Genomic DNA, 21,954 nt, shown 5'->3' on the forward strand with positions numbered 1-21,954 from the left:
CATCTATTGATCATTGAAATCATGAAAGAAACTAGATCTCTCAATGCAAAGTTTCCCTTTCACGATTTCGTATGTTAGTATATCATTTAAATGTTTCATCTAATTAAGTGTCCAATAGAAGTCGATGGATGTGTGAAGATGAAACTTAAATCCTCTCAAATGAGTTTTATTCTAGTTTCATAATTCTGGGTAACTGTGTGATCCAAGTTTCATCACCGTAAAACTCTACTATTCTCTTTCCTTATAAATTGCAAGCTACATTATCATTTTTGCCTATATGGCACATTATCTAATGAGAGTAAAACTCATATGACGCTTGAATTGAGAATGGTCTTAGGATGAGAGTCGCCAGGTTAGTGAAGGATGACCGGTAGGGAGGGTTGGTGTGGGAAAAACTCACTTAGACCGGGTTACCATGGCGGGGAGCGGCGACGGATCTTGCAGTAGAAGCTGCCAGAGATAGGAGGAGGCATGGCAAGAGCGTTGCAGCCTACTTTGGCGCCATGGCTCGAGGTAGAAGAACGATGGAGGATTGGAGGAAGAAAAAAGAGGACGGTGTACGAGAGGTTGGTGAAGATCGAATGACAAAAATAAATAAATAAATCAGATGTGAAATAAGAGGTACGGTGAAATATAATAGTCTAGTATACTATGGACAACCCCTTCTGCGCTACATCTTGAAATTTAGCAGTCAACTCGACGAAACCTACGTTGGACAGTCAAATTGAACTGCCTATATATGTGAGTACGTTCATAAAAAAAACATTGGAACAAAGGTCATAATAATAATTAATAACCAAAAGATTCGAGAAAGGGTTGTTGGTTGCTACAAGATCACTGTGTGCAGTCTTAAATGCAGTGCTGCACGCCGGAGCCTTTGATGATGGAGAAAGAGACGCCATGCGCCGGGACGACCGTCTGATCTCACAAGCTTTCCTCCATCGGACGGTCCTCACGCGACGCGAATGGTCCTTGCATTCTCTGCTAGCTTGCAACATCTTCTTCTCGTCGGTCGTCGCAGGCTGACTGATGAAGTGATGATACACCAGACTCGAAACCATGACTCGACTGTGCTAATTAAAGACTACTAGACCATGGAGCAGCCCAGTCTTCACGGCGGCAGGTCCAGACCCCGGCTATAAAGTGAGCTCATCTCATGTCCTGCAGAACACAACACAAAACACCGTATCCATCGGCGGTCCCTGCTTTCTTCCTCCCTGGCTGCAGCGCATCATCCATGGCCATGGAGCGTGCGTCGTTGGCCGCCGGCGCCATGGCCTCCCTGGCGGCGAAGCTCAACTCCATCATCATGCCAAGGTACGAGCTGATGGCCGGCGCGAGGGCCGACGCCCTCTTCCTCCGCGCCGAGCTCGGGAGCATGCACGCCTTCCTGGAGCGGCTCTCCGCGGCGCCCGGCCCGGACGCGCAGGCCAGGGCCTGGGCCAGGGAGGTCAGGGAGCTCGCCCACGACGTCGAGGACGCCGTGGACGAGTTCACGCACCGTGTCGACGCTGCCCCTCCTCCTAACGACAACCATGGGCATGGGCGGCCGGGTACCCTCCAAGGGTTCGTGAGCCGCGTCGCACGGCTCGCGAGCGCGGCGTGGACGCGCCTCCGTCTCGCCAACGAGCTCAAGGGCCTCAAAGCCCGCGCCGCCGAGGTGAGCGAGCGGCGGTCGAGGTACAAGTACGGCGAGGACATCGATGCCCCGTCCGGAGACCGTGCGGCCGCCGCCGATCCCCGGATCAATGCCCTCTACGCCGACGCGCCGGACTTGGTCGGCGTCGGCGGCCCCGTGGGTGACATCGCGGGGTGGGTGATGGGTGGAGCCGCCACGGCCACCACCCTCAAGGTGCTCTCGATCGTCGGGCCTGGCGGCCTCGGCAAGACGACGCTCGCCATGGAGGTGTTCCGGAGGGTTGGGGGGCAGTTCGGTTGCCGCGCCTTCGCGCCGGTGTCGCAGAAGCTGGACATGAAGAAGCTCTTGAAGGACTTGCTCTCGCAGGTCGCGCATGGCGGGGCTGACGGTGTGGACACATGGGAGGAAGGCCAACTCATCCGCAAGCTGAGGGAATGCTTGATTAATAGAAGGTAATTAAGCATGTCAGGTCTTTTTTTATTAATCAATGTCAGGTCTACCTACGTTCTTCTTCTCAGTTTAAGCTCTGATGGAGTAGATACGGACATACGGTGTCAGAGAATATAAGACCTGGCTGTGTACAGTTTGAAAAAAAATAGATGTCGCTCATTTCAAGTCTAAGTCAAAGTCTCATGACTTTGATGTGGCATGACTTTTGAGAATTTGAGAGCATCAAGAAGACTATGTAGCTTAGCACCTAAAGGAGCTGGACTAATGCAAATCTGGGTGCTTCTGAACTAAAAATTTGAACATATCAACATGACCTTTTGTAATAATTCATCAATCGAAAAAATTGAGAACAAAGATAAAATGCTAAGATTTATCTATTATTCTAGAGAAGATCAGAGAACCCTTGTATAGCCGATATTCCTTGTAAACTTGGATTATGAGAAAACCTAGTAAGGCACCATATATATCTCGTTCTTTTTTTAATATTCCAACAACTGTCTTACTAATTAAGTTGATTTTTTATAGCATTATCACTTCTTGTTTTATTATATCATACATATTTGGAACCTCAGGTAATCTTATTATTATTGTTTTTCCAAATATAAATTATATTTGACATATATATTACATATTTTTAATACTAAAATACAATGAAGGATAGCTCCGGGCCTCCAGCAATAGTTCTTCGCTATTACAACTTTTCTGTGACTCTTCCTCAAAGTCACAAAAATAAGTATTTAAAACATTGGTAATAATGGCAAGTACAGTTGTACCTTTAATCATATATATTAGGATTGTAGAACAACTACAATTGCATTAATCCCCAGGATATTTGAAAGATTCAATCTCAATTTCTAAGTCACAATAAATATATTGAACAAAGAAATAACCTGAATTGGTTTAGTTATCGTCTATTCGTCTGCTGGTAATTCACTGCTCTAAAGAAGATAGCTCATCATCTGTTATCTAAATCTTGCTCAATATTTCAAATAGGTACCTCATTATAATAGACGATGTTTGGAGCAAATTAGCATGGGAAAAAGTGAGATGTGCTATACCTCAGAATAACCACGGCAGCAGGCTCCTAATAACAACACGAATTGAGTCGGTAGCAAAGTCATGTTGCTCTGACCCTGATGATCGTATATACAGAATTGAACCACTCAATGAATCTGATTCAAGGGTACTGTTTTTCAAGAGAATATTTGGCGACAAGGAAGGTTGCCCTCCACAATTAAAGGAAGTTTCTAATCAGATCCTGAAGAAATGTTGTGGCTCACCATTAGCAATAATCAGCATCGCTAGTTTGTTAGCCAGCAAGCCTGTCATGTTGAAGGAACAATGGGAGAAATTGCTGATCTCTATAGGTTCTGCTTTAGAAAAGAATCCTGATCTAGAAGGCATGAAGCAAATACTTTCCCTCAGCTACTATGACCTTCCCTACCACCTGAAAATATGTTTGCTGTACCTCAGTCTATATCCTGAGGACTTCAAGATTGAAAGGGATAGCCTGATTCAGCAATGGATCGCAGAAGGATTTGTTGGTGTAGAAAGATGTCTAAGTTTGGAGGATGTTGCAGAAGGCTACTTCAATGAACTCATCAATAGAAGCATGGTCCAACCAATGGATATAAAAAGTGATGGTAGGGCCCATGCTTGCAGGGTTCATGATGTTATGCTTGAGCTTATAGTATCAAAGGCAATTGAAGAGAATTTTGTCACTTTGATTGGTGGTCATCCAGTTCCAACGTCATTTGTACAAGGCAATGTTCGCCGATTATCTATCCAGTGTGATTCAGAAATTCCCAAAATACAAGGGGGGATGAACTTGTATCATGTTAGAACACTAACCTCATTTGCTCAGGCCAGCCTTGTACCTCCTTTATCTGAGTTTAGAGTCCTGCGAGTATTAAATCTTGAGGGATGCCAAGGATTCAGTGAAAATTCTCTGAAAGAGATCAGCAATTTGTTTCAGTTGAAATATCTCAGCCTTCAGGGAACATGGATTTCAAACCTCCTACCGCAAATAGGAGACCTGCAAACTTTGGAAACATTAGACATAAGAGATACAAATATAGAAGAGTTACCTGGAACAATAACTGGGCTTGACCAACTGAAGTATATACTCAGTGGTGGCTACGCGTGGGGAAAAGTAAAGGTCCCAGAAGGTATTGGGAGAATGACATCCCTAAGAGCTATATCAGGTCTTGACATTTGTCGCAGTTCAGCAAGTGCAGTACAGGAACTTGGTAATCTGAAAAGTTTGATGGAACTTGCAATCAATTGGACAGATTTTACTTCTGGAAATGTGAAGCACCAAGAGGCTATGATGACAACTCTAGGAAAACTGGGCACAAACAACCTTCAATCCTTTGCAATCTGCAGTCGAAACTTAAATTCCCTTGAGTTCCTGGATTCTTGGTCACCACCACCCAGTCGCCTTCAGAAGTTCCGACTGTCAGCATATTACTTCCTTCCAAGAGTACCAAGGTGGATGGCACCACTCTACAACCTCATTGATTTAAACATTAACATTGCAGAACTAACAGATGAAGAGATACTGATACTCAGAGAGTTGCCTTCTCTACTTTATCTCGACTTATGGTTGAAGTCGCCCCAGAAAGATGATACAATTGTCATTCATGGAGTAGGATTTCCATACTTGAAAGAGCTCCTCTTCAGTTGTGAAGGAACATGCTTGATGTTTGAACCAGCAGCTATGCCAAAGCTGGAGAGGTTATCCACAACAGTCAATGTAATCAGAGCAAAAGCATACAGTCTGCAATTTGGCATCGAGCACCTGAAATCTCTCAAGCAAATCAACATCCAAGTTTTATGTTATGGCGCAAGTGCATCTGATATCAAGCATGTTGAACAAGCAATTTCTACTACTGTGAGGTATCATCCTAACCATCCTAGGATGAACATCGAAAAACGTGGTGTGGACTTGAACCTAGAGGAGAGAAACAAGAGAGAACATTCTGAAAACAAGAATATGGAAAAACATGCTAGTAAAGAGGATATCAATCATACAAACAAGAAGAGAAGGAAACTACAGATTGAAGAACATCATTCGTCAAGTGCATGATGATTTCTCAGCAACTGTAAATTTGAATGAAAAAAGACACGACTGAGGCAGGCTGATATATTTACACTAGGCCTTCGTTTTAATTTATTAAATGTGTGGCTAGTTATAGTATGCAATTAGCATAATTCTGATGGACAACAACTGGAAGAATAACAAAGAACAAGTCATTAGAATGACATCGGTTACCAAACAGATAAGCACATATCTGTCTTCTGTACAGAAATGAACAGAACAAGTGCAGATTACAAATGGCATGAACACAATCATGCCACCCAAATATTGGAACCTACAGGCGATTGCCGACAGCTATGTACAAAGACATTGACCGCATCTTTCACAATTGACTTCTGATAGCCAAATCATTAATCACTACCAATTCTCTTTAACAATCTTTGCTTTCTCGAATATGAACTTCCCTTCCTTGTATCTCTGCGATTCCTCATAAGCTCTCTCATATTTCCAACCCAGTACTTCGCAGCAATCACGGCAGTAGATATCAGCAACCGTGTGAAGCCCTGTCATGAGTTGCCTATCCTCCTTAGGCCCCACAGCTATGTTCATGGCATGAGAAAACAGAAATGCACGACCATTCCTTCCCTATAACAGTCAGAAGAGCAAGGGAGAGATAGTATCATCCTCCAAAGACAGACCAAAAATCCAGGCTATATCAAACTACAACTTGTTCTGCATCTAAATGGATCGCAGCTGTTTTCTCTACAATCAACTAGACTCATGTCAACACCCATTCAAGGTATGTCAAGCTTTGCTAAGAAATCACCATAACTTAAACTTGCACAAAAAACTTGGATTAACTGAAATCCTATAACACAAATCTCTGCACTTATTTACTCTGCAGGGAGACGAATTGGGGGTGTCCCCAGGAATGCAGCAACCAAAGAATTAAAGAAACTGTGTTCAAACTGTGGATGCTCCCAGGATTAATGCAGCAAATAGACAGGCTTTTAGGTTGCTGCTGAGCTTCTTCAGTTCTGTTGCAGCCAAACAAATAGTGTTCTCATCAAAAGATAAATTAAGGGAACTCTTCACTCATTGACCGATGACAACTACTACTATATAGGATGCCACAAACAATCAGCCCGGCGCTACTGTTACTGAAGAACTAGACCCCCGTGTTAGGAAGAAATCTGAAATCCCCAAGAGCACCCCCTCTTCATTCACCTGAAAGGCCTTGGAGATGATGTCGTCGTGGAGGCAGACGTGGTTCCGGCAATGACAGCAGCTGTAAACCCGCGGCCCCACCAGCTCCGCCATCGGCGCGCCCCTCCCCTTCCCTGTAACCAATCTACAAATTCAGGAATCAAGAAACCGACCAATCAAGAGGAACAAAAGAGTGCCATTTCTTTCTTCTTCTTCTTTTTTTGAGATTAAAACGTGCCATTTCGCCCCCCAGAAACCATGAAAACAAGAGGGATTCGGCCTTCCGGGGCGTACCTGCAATAGAATCGATGAGCGGGATGAAGCAGGAGAGAGGCAGAGAAAGGTACGGATCAACCAATCTAGTTGGGAAGGCGGGTAGGAAGGAAGAACAGCACGCAAACCACGGTGAGAGGGGCCACGAAGAAGGGGGGGAGAAAGAGACGGCGAGCAAAAGCAAAACCAGCACGAAATCAGGCGGCGCCGACGACTGGAATATCCCAGCAGAAACGGCGGGATTTAACCGGATGGATGGAGCGGAGGTAAATTTGACTCTCGTGCCAAGAATCTACGGTGAAAAAAATGTCGAGGCTGGCGCAACCTGGACGAGGACACCCTTGCCAGGAGCAGAGGAGGAGCAGTGATAACTGCAGAGCGTGGTGGGGATGGATGGAATCCGAGTCGGAAAGGGAAGCGGTTGATGGAGAAGTTTGGATAATAATACAATTGGTGCGAATAGATTAGGGGGCTTAGGGGGTGTTTTGGAATAGGGACTTAAAAAAAGTCGACTTTTTAGTATTTAGAAGTATTAAATAAATGTTAATTATAAAACTAACTGCAGAATCCTGGGGCTAAACTGCGAGACGAATCTAATGAGATATCTTAATTCATGATTAGCGAATGGTTACTGTAGCATCACTGTAGCAAATTATGAATTAATTAGGCTCATTAGATTCGTCTTGCGAAAAAACACTCAGCTGTCAAAAAACATTTATAAACATATTTTATTTAATACTATAAAATAGTAAGATTCCTTTTGATGTGATATGGACTTCTAAAAAAAGTTGGGATCCAAACAGGACCTTAGTCATTACGCCCGTGCTCATTTGGTCAGTTGCTGGATTAGACCAGTCCCAACCCGCGGTACTACGGATGATGTCCATAGTGCCATATCAGCAAGACACCCCACCAAGAAACTGCATCACCCAACGCAAGTTTCTTTAACGGGCCCCACCGCTTCTCGTTTTCTTCTATTTTCTCAATCTTGCTCTCTCTCTCTCATCGTCCACCCAACTAGCATGGCAACGGCGGGGCGAAGGCTCACAACGGCGAGCTGGTGGGTGCGGCGAACTCTGCGTAGCGGCCGGCAAGCTGCAGGCCAAGTGCGGGCGCCGGGCGGAGCATGGTCGCGGCAGGGGATGGGAGAGACAGAGGCCCGCTGCTGTGCCCGGCCACGGGGCCGCGCCGCCGCGTGCGTGCGAGCTCCGCGCCGCACCATGGCCGCGGTGCTTGCGTGGATCTGCGGCGCGGCGAGGCAGCACGTCCGGCGGCGGCGCGCAGGGCCCTCCGGCCTCCCTACCCCCTCCCTCGCCAGCGCAGCTCCCTCCCCGCCGGCGGCCCTCCACGGTGGCCGACCACCCCGCGCCCTCTCTCTCCTCGGTGGCCGCGCTGGGAGCTCCGAGCTCGGCGGCGGCGGATATGGCGGCTCGACGGCGGGCCTCCCTCCCCGGCCATGGCGACGGCGAGCTCCCTCCGTGGCCATGGCGGGTCCACGCCGGCGCCCCCCTCCCTCCTCTCCCTCGCGGCCATGGCGGGCCGCCGGATCCGCCCGGGGCTATGTTGGCGGCGGTCGAGACAGAGGCCCGCTGCCCCTCCTGGAGCTCGAGCTCGGCCGCGCCGCCGGTGGTCGGCGAGCACGGGCGAGGCGTGTACCAGGTGGCTCCCACACCATGAAACGACAAAGTCGCCCTATCGCGCATACGCTCGTGTCCTCGGAGAACGCGTAGACACCGTTTCCCTTGTAAGAAACCGTTTCCTCCTCAAGTCTTCTCACTCCTCAATAAATCGGTTGCCATATCAGCAATTTCTTCCGTGGCAGGCAATTTAATGCCATGGAAACGATTCTCGTCAGCGCGTTGGGACTGGCCTTAGGGAGTAGGGATGAAAACGGTCGGGAAAACCCCTCAACCGTTCCCGCAACTGTATTTTTTGGTCGGGAACGGAAACGGGAACGGAAAAATCGGACGGGAAAACGAAATCGGTATTACGGGATATCGGGAACGGAATCAATCGGTCAGGAGCATGCCGATTACAATCGGGAATCGATAACTCAAAACGGGAAAATACATACAACAACTTCAAACATTTAACTCGATAAAATAATTACAACTATGCATAAATAACATGGAAACAAGACTCGTATAACTAAGAAACACAGGTAAAGTGAATCACGAATTCACAATTCACGTTGGAACACATGCAAACAACAATTCATGTTTCCAACACAGGTAACACAGCCGACTACGACAAATACGGGAATTCCCGCGGGAATTTTCCCGGCTGAAAACGGGAACCGTGAAAACGGTCGGGAAAACACCCCAACCGTTCACGTTCCCGTTCCCGCCCGTTTTCCCGTTTTGTTTTCCCATTTTCCCATTTTTTCGCGGAAACGGTTTACGGTCGGTTTAAACGGTAAACGGAGCCGATCGGGACGGGATTTTCCCGTCCCATTTTCAACCCTATTAGGGAGCATCCAGAAGATACTCCGTAGAGGGAATGGAGCAATACAGCAGACTAGGTTGTCTTGACATTAAAAAAGGACATTTAAGCAGGGCTACTCCAATCCTTAGCATAAAAAGACACATAATTAGAGCATCTCCAGCAGTTTGGCAAATCGAGTTGTCATCTTTGATTTTTGGCAAAAACGTTAAAAATACTCCTCCAACAATTTGGCAAAAGACTTGACAATTTTTGGCAACTTAGGAAAAACCAGCCTCCAGCGCGTAAATATACGCGCGCGGCGCGTGGTTGGCATCGTAGTTTCTAGTCAGGTGGGAGAGTGAAAAAAGAAATAAATAACAGAGAAGGGTTTCTGATTTAAGTTTTCAAGAGGTGGAAGGGTATAAATATAATTTTGTTTCTCTCTCAGGGTTCCTGATGTAAGTTAGATCTGGATTTGGCAAGTGAATTATGCCAAACTGTCGAAGATAAGCTCTTTTTTTACTTGGCATATCTTTTTAGAAGTTGGCAAAACACAAGATATGCCAAGTAAAATATGGCAAACTCTTGAAAATGTTCTAAGGTATCGTGGTGTCGCCATCCGTTGTTTGCTTTCAGGTTATTTCGATTTATTCTATTTCACATAGTACTATTGAATCAGTTGAAATCAGATCAGCCGAATAAAGGATGTACAAACATTTCAGTCGTTCAGCGTCACGGACTCACCATCACATAGTTGGGGAGATGAATTTTTATTTGTAAGATATTGGATTTTGTAATTTATGGGTATGTCAGATTTTTAAAGGTAATACTATGGCTCGGATGTGCGATGTCTTTTCATCGTCGGACGCTTGATACATATTGTAAGAGATAGCATCGATAATATCATCATTATTATTTTTATATTCCACAGTAGATGTTGCATTAAATATGGTGTTAATGTTGCGGTGGAAATTTTTCATCCTCAAAATATCAGAGTCATTGCAATAGTTTTTTCTGACATGTCAATTGCTATTTATCAATGTTACAAACGGACTTTTAGCTAAATTGGTTAGAAGGTTCTAGTAGCACTCTTCGGATTCTGGATTCTAACTGAATTGGTTAGATGACTCAGCTCTCTAGTTCCTGGATTGGAATCTCCGTGGGAGCGTATTTTAAGTTCTGGTTAAAAAATCCCTCTCTAGTGCAGCACGGGTTTGGAGAATTTCTTGACCGGAAAGCTGGTTACTTCCTCTCAGTGAAATACAAATACAATGGGGCATCATACCCCTTATTGAGTTTTTTTATTTATCAATGTTGCGATAGACCATTCAATTAAAAAATTCTGATCGGTCCAGGAGCTAGAAGTGCTACTTTTAAAAGACTTATATAGATAATGTCAAATTTTAGTATCTTTGTTCTCCTTCCGTCTATAAAATAAGTTAATCTCGAAATAAGTTATTTATTCTATTTAGTATAGGTCCATGTGCAATTAATTAGTACCGAATATAACTAAAAAATAGAGATAGCAAAGTTATTTTACCTCATTATTAATCTATCACTTAATTTTATAAAGATTTGTTTTTGGGATCGATGGAGTAGACCATCAATTCCCTTGAGAAAGTACCAATTTTTGAAAAACATATTTTTGAGCTAATGTTTAACCTAGGAGGCCAGGACATGAGGATGCTACCTTTACTAGAACATATCTTCGTATTTCCCCTTCTATTTGTTTTACTCATTTGTTTATCAACGTAAGGCATACTTTGGTGCATAGGTCTTAGAGTACATCATGGCTACTATTTTCTTCTACTATATATTGAAAAGTGCAATAGATTAATATTTTTTTACAAAACTCTTTGAATAGAGAGTATATTGACTTAAATTTTAGAGTAAATATGCACATTTTAGTAACATTTTTGGGAAGTACAATATAAATTTAATTAACATTTTGATTAGACGTTACAAATTTTGATTAGTTCAGATAAAAATACGTCCTAAGCTGAGAACGGACGGGTGGAATTGCTCCCGGCCTGATGCCATGTGAGGGTCTGTTCTGTTTGGGACCGCGTTAGCGTCGCTTATGAGCCGAATACGTGGAATAATCCCGCTGAATGGCCTGCGACAAACGTGCGTATGCCAGCCACCGGCAACGCAAAACGCCGAGAAATGAACTACGTGTGCGAGAATCGCAGAAGCGGCGTCGGAGCTGCGTTGGGCTTATACGCATCGCGATTTTTACACCCGCGGTCCCAAACAAACCTTTAAAACACCATGTTTAAGCCTCACTAACTCTACGGCTAGATTCAGCCACAGACAGAAGAAAAGATAAAGAAAATAGCTATTCGTCAACCCTACAGCAGCAGGTCTATCTTTCATCCCGACCGTCAAGGACAAGAGTGACATCAATTTTTGCTTTTAACACAACATCTATTATCTATAGGTCGTTTTAGGATCAGAAACAAAGTTTTTTTTTTAAAAAAAGAACTCATAGCCCTAGTCCCATTCTGTGGTAGGCAAGCTACAATTTTGTTCCGGGCTGTGTTTAGTTCCGCGAAAAGTTCTCAAAATTTTTCACTGACGTACATCACATCGAATCTTACGATACATGCATAGAGTATTAAATATAGTTAAAAAATATAACTAATTGCATAGTTTGGTTGTAAATGACGAGACGAATCTTTTGAGACTGATTACTCCATGGTTGGACAATAGTTGCCAAATAAAGCCGAAACGTGCTACATCAACTTTTTCGCGAACTAAACACACCCCGGGGCGTTTAGTTCCCAAAAATTTTCACCTCGAAATTTGTGTCTTTCCCTTTGGACACATACATGGAGCACTAAATGTAGTTAAACAATAAAATTAATTACACAGTTTGGATGTACACGACGAGACGAATTTTTTGAGGCTAATTTGTGCATAATTAGCCATAAGGTCTACAGTAATCCACATGTGCTAATGATATTGTCAAAGACCTCAAAAAATTTGTCTAGTGGTCGAAAAGTCCTCTCGACGTCTAATCAAAATCTAGTCAAATTGTTGATGTGACACATCTTTTTTATTTGGGAACTAAACGGCCGGCGGCATTCAATTGCCTCCTTCCTCCATTCTCCATTTCCTCTCCCCTGCTCTCCCGAAGCCGCAAGCCAGCCTGGTTCCCCCCAACAGGCCAACACCCACAGCCATCATCTCCTGTCCCCAATCCGGCAATCACCCACTATGAATCTGCTCCCCCAAGAAGCCACCGCTCCCAATCCCTCGTAACCACCCCGCACATCTCCGCCAGCAATGGAAACAAGCCGAGATGGGTTCTTTGGTGCGGCGGAAAGGGCATCGCCGCCGCCGCCGCCGCCTTCTTGCTCGTTTCTTGGATCCGCCGCCGCCGCCGCCGGCTCCGGCGGAGCGCGGATGCTGAGCTTCTCCTCCAGTGGCGCAGCAGGTGAGATGTTGCAAAGAAAAGAGAGATCTTTTTTCCCTTTTCCTTTTTATTTTTTTCCCTGGCGAGATTACTGTTGCATCTGTGGGGCACTGGGCCTGCGCCGTGCTCTCTCTGACCTGAGCCCAGCTTTGATTGATTGCTTGCTCATGGGTCGCGGCCATTGCCATGGCGCCCGCCTGCAAAAGCCCTTGCCTTTGGGGTCTTGTCGCGAGCAAAAGGGAGCGCATGTCCATTATTCCCCTCCCTTTTGCTTTTGCAACCCGAGGCAGGATGTGTCCTGTCCCCAAAGATCCAATCTTTATCCTCCTTGCACATACCTCGCTGCCAAAAAAAGCTAAAGAGGCCACTGATTGGGGCTGCCTCCTTAAATCTTGCATGTGTGGGAACTAGGAAGCCATTGGTCACGGGTACCGGTTCCTGCAGTCGCTACTGTACCTGTGTCCTGTGTCCTCACTGTTTCAGTGTTTGTTCTTGTTACTTGTTACTGATGATGTTCTTGTGAATGAAGGGTTGGGCCTGAGCTCAGGGGCTAGCAAGATGCAGGGGGTGTTGTCGAGGGTGAGGGGGCCATTCACTCCGACGCAGTGGATGGAGCTGGAGCACCAGGCCTTGATCTACAAGCACTTTGCTGTGAATGCTCCGGTGCCATCCAGCTTGCTCCTTCCCATCAAAAGAAGTATCAATCCATGGAGTGGTCTTGGCTCCAGCTCATGTAAATATCCTTCTCCCTCACCTGTACTTTGTCAGTAGCTTAAGGTAGGAGTTGTAAAATGGTCGCTTAAAATTCATGGAAGAAGCAAGTAAAATGGTCATCTGATTGTGTTTTCTCTGTAGTTCAGTCCTCTGTTTTGTCATAGATATGAAAGGTTGTTCCGCCTTATGATTCTGCTATGGTTTAATTATTTTTCCCATTGTCTTTCTTGTGACAAGATGATGTTTTCATCGTTTCTTCTGGCGCAACAAGCTTGCAATACAAGAATAGTTTACTGGTAGCTTAAAATGCATGGAAGTAAAATGGTCATCAATTTTTTTTCCTGTTAGTCCAGTTCTCTGTTATGTCATTTTGATATGAAGATTTGCCTTGCATTGGGATTCTGTCCAGGTTTTAGCTGAACGTTTCGTTGTCTTTCTTGGGATAGGATGGTTGTCATTCTTCAGGCACAAAGAAAAAGGTTGTACATCTAGGCATATAATGATCTCAATGATTACAGTAGTTCTGAAACATGTCATTTCTGTGCTGCTTGTCTGATGCTCATTAGGTAATATTTTCATGTGACTAGTGTGATGCCCTGATGCTACATGATTTTAGATATATAAAAAATAAGTTGGCATTGGGATTCCATTATGCTGCCCAGAAGTTTTATGCGACTACAGCATTCTATATGCAAAATTAGTGACTTGGGTGATATGAAATTCTGAATTTGCTTCAATTTTTGGGTGGTTATGTCATTCTCATATTGGAGCTACATTTTACAGTAGGGTGGACAGTATTTCCTCCTGGTTCTGGTGATGTTGAACCAGGAAGATGCCGTCGTCCATTATGCTGCCCAGAAGTTTTATGCGACTACAGCATTCTATATGCAAAATTAGTGACTTGGGTGATATGAAATTCTGAATTTGCTTCAATTTTTGGGTGGTTATGTCATTCTCATATTGGAGCTACATTTTACAGTAGGGTGGACAGTATTTCCTCCTGGTTCTGGTGATGTTGAACCAGGAAGATGCCGTCGTACTGATGGCAAGAAGTGGCGTTGCTCGAGAGATGCTATTGGTGACCAAAAGTACTGCGAGCGACACATAAAACGCAATTGCCACCGTTCAAGAAAGCATGTGGAAAGCCGAAAGGCGACACCCACCATTGCAGAACCATCCCTGGCTGTTTCTGGTGGACCATCATTGCCAAGTTATGCTGTGCCTTGGCAGCAGCAGGTGAAAAGCTCAGCTGCTAATGTGACTGATCCTTTCTCAAGAGAATCTAACAGGTGAAATTACCTAATCCAACATGATTTATTGACTTGTCTCATATCTTCTTCTTGTAGAATTTGCAAACAAGTGCTTGTGAAAATAAATGACACTTATGGTTGATACATGTTGAAAATATTTGGACTTAACAAAAATTAGATCAGTTTGACCTCAGTTTTTTTTTATTGCAGCAATAATTTCTTCATTTAGTTGCTAAGCTCATCCTTCCTTTGATGAACTTCATTTTTTGTTCCCATGCTCAGTCGAGCAATTATTCTAGGTTGTAAAGTATTTTGAGGATAGCTGCTAAATTCTAGTATTTAGGGCAACAGTACAACTTCAATGAAATTTGCATTCGAGAGTGAAAGAATAGTTGAACAATGTTTGCTTCCATGAACTAAAGATATAGATTCCGCTTTGCAGGAAGTTGCTGGAGAAACAGAATGTACACAGCCAGTTATCAGTATCAACTCCCATGGATTCTTTCAATTTTTCAACCTCAGGTTCTTCCCAGAACCGTGACATAGTAGCATTATCACCAGTGGAGTTTCAGCATGATCATGATCAGGCATACCTTGTGCACGGAGTTGGCAGTTCAGCAGAAAATGATAATGAGTTGCAGGAAAGTCTTTTACTAGTCTCCAAGGAAACTCTTGATGATGGGCCTCTAGGTGAGGTTTTTAAAAGCAAAAGTTGCCAATCAGCATATGCGGACATCTTAACTGACCAATGGACTGCAACCCGTGATATGCATTCCCCAACTGGAATCCTACAACTGTCTAATAGCAACACAATGCCACTAGAGAACCACATAAATAGCAATGACTATCTTATGGCAACAATGGTGAATGCTCAGACTGTCCCAACATTCCTTTAATTGTTCATCAGGCCTGTCTTGTCGGAACCATAAATAACTGAAACTGTGTTCATGGCATCAGTCTGCTGATACTAGGTTTCTAGTCTTGTCATCTACTACTCCTGTTTTAGTTGTTACATGTTCAAGCTATGCCGCCTTTTCCTTTTCAGTTTAGGTGAATTAGTCTTCTTTTGCCCTGTAAAGAATTTGAATTCCAATCTGAGATTGGGATTCATGTTGGTTGCCTAACATGGAGGCATTATGCAATCCTGGTTTCCAATGGAGCAAGATTCCTTTCATCGCACAGGAAACACATTTTTATTGAATTGTTTAAGCGCCACCCTTTGCTCGTGCTTTTCAAGTGCTGCTACTTGTGCTTGGAAGAAATTTATCTTTAGCATGTTTATTAACTGTCAATGTGAACAGAATCTGTCATTCTCGTATAATCCGTCATGTATTCAAGAACAGTGCACCTGCGCACACTGGCGTTACAACAGGAGTTGCAAGAATAGCAAGTGATGACTGAGCAGAAGGATTTGAGCCTGTCAAGGCCATCTTCAAGAGAAGATGGTGCGATTAAATCCTTATCATATCACTTCTTGAACACTTCAAGCTTACCACATCACTTTTGCTTGCTGTGGCGCAAGCAGAAGGATTTGAGCCTGTCAAGGCCATCTTCAAGAGAAGATGGTGCGATTGCGAAGGTGATCCGGAGCCAATTCTTGTATCCCACAGCACATCCTGGAGTTAGTTGTAACTATAAGTTTTGTAATATAACATGCTTGCAATCACAGAAAAAATAAAATGAAAAATATTGCACTATGCAGATGCATTAATGGCCATTCATTTACATGTTCAGTTTCGCATCATGTCTGTGAGAATTGTACCTGGCAAAACCACCACCAATTCTTCCTTGGCAAGCCGGCAGCAGAAATCCATATCATCTTTGATGTCTTTCAGGCAGGACAGATCCAGTTTCACCTGTAACAGGCAAATGAAACTTCACACCCCCATTAGCAGATGCCATTATGCCTTGCCACATTTAACAGAATGTGTAGTACTCACAGACCATTACAAACATGGAACCCTCAGGCCTGCTGGGGCAAGTGATGCAGCTGACTCCCTTCAACTTCTCCCAGCATATATCGGCGGTTTGTCTTAGAACCTCGACAGTTTTATCGAAAAATTCTTGCTTAGTGTTTTTGATGAGTTGCGGAATTGCCCCCTGACAAGCATAATTTATGTCAGATTGGATTTAAACTGTTGCACTTTTCCTATACTCGAGTCCTTTGGTGATTCATTCATTATCCCTGAAGGAAAAGAGAAAGTGGCACGGCAGTTTCAGACACCTGGACAAAAGTTGGAGGATCAGAGGAGATGTCAAGGTAACTCTTGATGCTGTCCACTACCTGAAAGGAGAAAAAAACGATTAAGCATTATTTAAGTACAATTTCCATGGTTCAGGGCTCATACAATTCCAAAAATCTGAAGCATGTCTTTGCTATTTCATCTGAAATGTGCTCTGTTTCAGCTACTGATTGTGATATCATAGATATATCCAAGCATTAAAGTGCAGTGCAATGAACCTTGGTTTTGTGAAATACACCATTAGGATCATTGCATACTATCCAGCCAAGTCTCCATCCAGGCACCACCCATCTCTTTGATATGGATCCCAGAGTGAGCACCGGCGCCACCGAGCCGAACACGCCCATTGGCACAAACTTCTTCTTCCCAAACGTCAAGTGCGCATACACTTCATCCGCAATCACAAAGATACCCAGCTTCCTCGCCATCTCCGCAATCTAGAAACAAAAACCATTGAACACAAAAGCCAAACATCACATTCTCCCCCCCCCCCCCCCCAAATGTCTCCATTTCAATAGACATATGACGGTTCATGCATGATCCATGAACCAAGCACTTGCCTTGCCCAAATGCTCATAGGTGTAGACGTTGCCACAGGGGTTCCCCGGGTTGACGATGACCATGGCGACCGTGTTCCCGTCACCGAGTGCCTTGCAGGCCATCGAGGTCGACCTCCCAGCCTCTCTCCGGTACGAGGTCGAAGTACCGGGCCTCCATCCCGTTGAAGACGGCGCGCGCCTCGTAGAACAGGTAGCCCGGCCTTGGGAGCAGGATGTTGGCGCCATGGCGAGCCAGGGCAGAGCAGACGACCTCGATCGCTTGGGCGCAACCGCTTGTCAGGTAGACGTCGTTGGCTGATAGCTCGTATGGCAGGTCGCGCGACAAATACTGTGATATAGACCTGGTTTTCAACTCGAAATAAACTGTTAAAATGTGAATTTCACAAAAGCACCAATATGTTAGCCTAGTAGTCACACACTTACAACATTGTATATGCCCATTTCAAAAACTTGCTATCATAAAACTACAAAACTTTATGAAACTTGTGACTATTTCACTTTCATGACCAATCGGGCCCACATGTCAATACCAGTTCATCAAATTTTGACATGTGCACATCTGCTCCAAATTGACTCATGAAAGAGGAATAATGATCACAAAGTAGTTGTAGTTTTGTCATAAGGTAGCCCAAGATAGTGGTGATGTTTCTGAAATAGGCAGAGTGAGGAAAAAAGATCGGAGTCTGACCTCCGTGCTGGCTCCAGGCCGACGCAGGCGGCGTAGGAGTTGTACTCCCCGGACCGGAGCGCGCCGGCGACGGCGCCCACGGCCTCCGGCGCCGTCCGGAAGCACGGGAACGCCGACGGGTCGCCGTGGCCCAGCGGGACCACGGGGCGCGCGCCGCCGGCGCCGCTGCCCTCCACCATCCCGGCCTTCACTTTGCCCAGCACGCCGCGCACGGAGAGCGCCGTCAGGCCGAGGAGGGCGTCGTTCGGAGCGAAGTTCCACGCGGCCACGGCGGCGGCGCCGTTCTCCATTGGGGACCGGCGGTTCTGTGCCTTTCGCGGCGTGCGAGGAGTGAGCCGAATAGATGCGATTACGTGCGATTGTGCGATTGTGTGATGAGCGAAGTTCTGGTGGTGTTTTTTATACAATTAATAATTTCTTTTTCAAAAAAGAAATGATTATTGGTGCAAACTTGTTTCCTTGAAAACGACATCATATTGGCGTATATACTGTCCCTTTGGCTGAAAAAAAATCAATTTGGAAAAAGTATGACCGGCTAGGATGCACTCTATTTCAAAAGAGTATATTTTTTTCAAAAAAAAAACTCACCAAGTGGCACATGAATAGCTATTTTCCCATTGCTTTTCTATATAGTTCTTATTAATTTCAGAGTTGTCATAGGCCAGTCTCAGTAGGAGTGGAGTGTCATGAGCATTAAATTTGCTGATATGACATAATTATTATGAAGAGAGAGGAGGAGTGCCCATGGGATATGAATGAGTGTCATCACCATGACACTACTCCAGCTTGATTACCTAGTTTACAGTCTTGACAACTGCACCAATAACACTCCCACTAAGAATAGTCTTAAAGCCTTTGAAGCCACCTTCTCACATGAATCTCGGGGCGGAGCGAAGATCAGATAAAGGGTATTGATAGTTACTAACTTCCCACTTTCCTAGGATAAGGCCGTTGTTGGCGATGTAGAACATACGCAGTATGATACATAAACACACGGTGTGTGGATCTTCTCACCACTAGTTTGTTGTGCGTCGAAAGGGTGGTGGGCTGTTGAGGCTCTTGTTATAGTGGGGCTTTATTGTTTTTCCAAATTCTGATATATGTTACATACTTTATGTAATTTGTTTATTCGGTTATTATATTGTTAGTTTATTATGGAACTACAACCATTCTTCATATATTGTTATGTGCAAACCGCCTATTGTATATCGAGGGTGGCATGACTCTAAATTAAAACGGTGTACCTGCCAATTAGGGTTGGTAATGGCAGTCATTTTGCTCGTTACTTGCCAGCTCTAGTAATACTAACACAGTAGTTCAGCGTGAGCATATTGTTAATGCTGGACAATTTGGTGCTGCTCTCTGAGACAGACAAACACGGATGAAGACGTGGGCCACGCGCGAGATACGAAAGAACGAATCTCACGATCACATGATGGAGTATCCTATTGCCCGTCTTAGTTAATGTGAGCGTTCATGGTTAGTGAGAGGCGCCAAATTTCTTGGCTTGGCGGCTAAGCTAACTCTGAACTTTGGCACCAAGCATACGTCTCTCTTTGGCTTCTCTCCGGCCATTTAGTAGTATATACTCTCTCCATTTTTAAAACTAATCAGCATGTCTGTATGTAGCATCATATATTTGAAAACAGACGAGGGTTTGGAGCAAGAAGCCACTCTCTTCGGTCTTTTACTCTTTTGCCTCCATTATATTTGCTCGATTTAAATGATGGGAAAAGATCAGTGAATCCTCTCGGTTGCATGTAAATTTACCTTCCCCATATTGGCAGAATGCTTTTGGACCTCTACAAAAACAAAATGCTGATTGTGGATATATATAGCCCGCGCTTTTTTTAGATTAAGAAAAATTCTGGCCTTGATCATTCACAGTCGAATGCTATAGCCAAACAAGCAAGAACACAGCACGTAGGCTGTTTTTAGCATAGGAACCCCGTCAAACGAACTTAACTGGTCTACACCAGAGAACAGCAAAAAGAAGAGACATTAGAAAATAGCCCTCGCTATTTAAATCATCGGTTGAAATAATTTACTTTTCAGAAAAGCAATAGTGGTACGCACCAAAGGTTGAGAAAAAGACTTGGACATACAAATCCTCGGTGACCTACCTAAACACTTGACTTGAAGGAGCATGGACGTGAACCACTGATCGTTCCAAACGTCCAAGGGGACCGTTTCTAAACCTCTCTCTTGCCTCCCTGACAGAGCAAATACATGTAGCCGCGCTAGCGTGCATCGTCAGCACTGACGATCGCTTGCCAACTCCACACCGGGCGTCATCCCTTTTAGCTGGTCTAAAGCGTGTAGAGTAGGCCTAAGGGTTCTATATCTCATACGCCTCTTAACTACTCTAAAATATCATTGTGTACGTCCATGGCGTCACTTGAAAACATAGCTAGGCCTTCACTCCGAACTGGTGCATGTCATGTGGGGAGTAACTCTGCTGCTATCAATCTTTCGTCACCGAATGTGCTCAGTCTCCAAGTCTCGTACACAACTGCTAGCTTCCAACCGATGGTAACCACATAAGGAAACTAGTAGTTATGTGAAGTATGAATATATTTTCATTATTTGCATTTTATAATATAGTTATAGGGCCACCATTCATGTTCTGCACCAAAAACTTTGGTATGGCCCTGTGAACCATAAAATTTCGTCATAGTTATGCACGGTTCAATGATGAAATTGTGGAACTAAAACTTCATAGATGTGACCATAATTTTTAAGCAAAAGTTTGTACACAAAATAATACGTAAAATATTTTGAAGCAAAAATTAGTACAGAACGTAAAATATTTTGAATCAATATAATATTTGTACAAACAAATTGTGGAACAAAACTTTCATAATACAACAATTTGTGCAACAGAAATTGTTGAGGTGCAGCATATAATGGTGAACATAATCAAGATGCAGGCGGGCCCGTCTGCTGACGCCTGCAGAGCCTCCCGCATCACTTGCAAACACTAAGGTTTATGCGGCATAAATGAAACAGGTTGGCAGGCGCCGGCAGAGACATGCATCTGGAAGGGCTACGCCATTCAATGGGCTTAATTAGATGGAGCTCCATCTATCATCACTGTATTAATCCATTGTCAAATAACAAGCTGATTCGCACGCAGCAAACAAGATGGGTTTAGATTCGATAGCTCACATCAGTGAATAGGCGTATAGCAAAGCTCGCCCTTACAACAATTCATCCAACGTTGAAAGTGATCGGGTGCTCTAACCTAAAAGGAGGAGGGGGTGAATTAGGCACTTTAAAATCTTAACCTATGGCTCCGACTAGTTTGCACAAAACTTAATCTAAAACATACAGTGGCGGACCTAGGATTGAAACTTAGGGTATGCCATGTCAAAATTTTAACATACAATTTGGTATTCGGTATTAGTAAATCTAAAAAAATTCAGTGCACAACAAAACAATTCCATGAGCAATTCGGTATGCAATAGCAATTAAATTCAATACTTGCATATATTATAATATAAATAGTAAAAGCACATTAAGTCTTAGAAATGCATAAAATAACTTTACACACCTACAATAGTTCAAAGAAATTACCTTATTTTTCTTATCAAAGAAATTAACCAAAGCCTGCAGGTGCTAGCCGGGATGATTTGCTACTTGCGAAAAGGTAAAAAGGCAGTGTTAGATACGTAAAAGGATAAGGCTAGAGCTAGTTGTCGGCGTCTAATTACTTCAGGGGGTTATCGGTGAAAAGCACAAGGCACAGAATCTACATAAACCATTATCGAGTCCTGCAAGGATCTTTTTGCAAAAAGCTTCAAGATCTGAGGCATGGCCGCTGATGGCACTGGCCTGTCTGCTCACCGGCACTATGGTGATCAGGGACCAACGAAAAGAGGAGTAGAGGGAGGAGTGTGAGGGGATTCCACGGAGGGGGCTCATCGGCGGAGGACCATGCAGTCGGCCGGAATTTTGCGGCAACGGGCCGCCAGCGCTGCTGTACGGCAAAACCAGCGAGGGAACAACGATGGCACAGGCGGCGGGGAAGAAGCAGCTTGTCAGGGTGG

The 21,954-nt window shown here is 44.3% G+C and overlaps 3 protein-coding genes and 1 pseudogene across 7 annotated transcripts; 2 read left to right on the plus strand and 2 right to left on the minus strand.

The window, feature by feature from the left end:
• Positions 1 to 1,237: 1,237 nt before the first annotated feature.
• LOC120645725 (disease resistance protein Pik-2-like) lies at positions 1,238 to 5,209 on the plus strand. Its single transcript, XM_039922480.1, has 2 exons — positions 1,238 to 2,091; positions 3,083 to 5,209. Exons 1-2 carry the CDS (start codon positions 1,238 to 1,240, stop codon positions 5,175 to 5,177), a joined length of 2,949 nt encoding a protein of 982 aa, XP_039778414.1. The 3' UTR covers positions 5,178 to 5,209.
• A 116-nt stretch (positions 5,210 to 5,325) lies between these two features.
• On the minus strand, positions 5,326 to 7,017 carry LOC120644662 (protein yippee-like At4g27745). 3 transcript variants are annotated; one of them, XM_039921347.1, is made up of 4 exons: positions 6,796 to 7,017; positions 6,630 to 6,694; positions 6,357 to 6,469; positions 5,328 to 5,774 (listed from the first exon to the last, which is right to left on the minus strand). In XM_039921347.1, the coding sequence occupies exons 3-4, from the start codon at positions 6,447 to 6,449 to the stop codon at positions 5,547 to 5,549; spliced, it is 321 nt and encodes a 106-aa protein (XP_039777281.1). In that variant the 5' UTR covers positions 6,450 to 6,469; positions 6,630 to 6,694; positions 6,796 to 7,017; the 3' UTR covers positions 5,328 to 5,546. The 3 variants fall into 3 exon arrangements, with proteins under 3 accessions (XP_039777280.1, XP_039777281.1, XP_039777279.1); XM_039921346.1 differs by having other exon boundaries at positions 5,326 to 5,774; positions 6,630 to 7,017; XM_039921345.1 differs by having other exon boundaries at positions 6,357 to 6,480; positions 6,630 to 7,017.
• A 5,109-nt stretch (positions 7,018 to 12,126) lies between these two features.
• Positions 12,127 to 15,629, plus strand: LOC120644665 (growth-regulating factor 8-like). Of its 2 annotated transcripts, XM_039921348.1 has the most exons (4): positions 12,127 to 12,471; positions 12,980 to 13,183; positions 14,144 to 14,453; positions 14,857 to 15,629. In XM_039921348.1, the coding sequence occupies exons 1-4, from the start codon at positions 12,321 to 12,323 to the stop codon at positions 15,308 to 15,310; spliced, it is 1,119 nt and encodes a 372-aa protein (XP_039777282.1). In that variant the 5' UTR covers positions 12,127 to 12,320; the 3' UTR covers positions 15,311 to 15,629. The 2 variants fall into 2 exon arrangements, 1 of the variants encoding a protein (XP_039777282.1); XR_005663886.1 differs by lacking the exon at positions 12,127 to 12,471 and having other exon boundaries at positions 12,713 to 13,183; positions 13,948 to 14,453; positions 14,857 to 15,577.
• A 37-nt stretch (positions 15,630 to 15,666) lies between these two features.
• LOC120644664 lies at positions 15,667 to 18,260 on the minus strand (annotated as a pseudogene). The gene is made up of 7 exons (XR_005663885.1): positions 17,906 to 18,260; positions 17,218 to 17,558; positions 16,876 to 17,094; positions 16,639 to 16,698; positions 16,359 to 16,514; positions 16,177 to 16,270; positions 15,667 to 16,030 (listed from the first exon to the last, which is right to left on the minus strand). The product of XR_005663885.1 is annotated as a nicotianamine aminotransferase 1-like (transcript).
• Positions 18,261 to 21,954: the final 3,694 nt, after the last annotated feature.

Source organism: Panicum virgatum, chromosome 8K, assembly GCF_016808335.1.
Source record: "Panicum virgatum strain AP13 chromosome 8K, P.virgatum_v5, whole genome shotgun sequence".
Lineage (NCBI taxonomy): Eukaryota > Viridiplantae > Streptophyta > Magnoliopsida > Poales > Poaceae > Panicum > Panicum virgatum.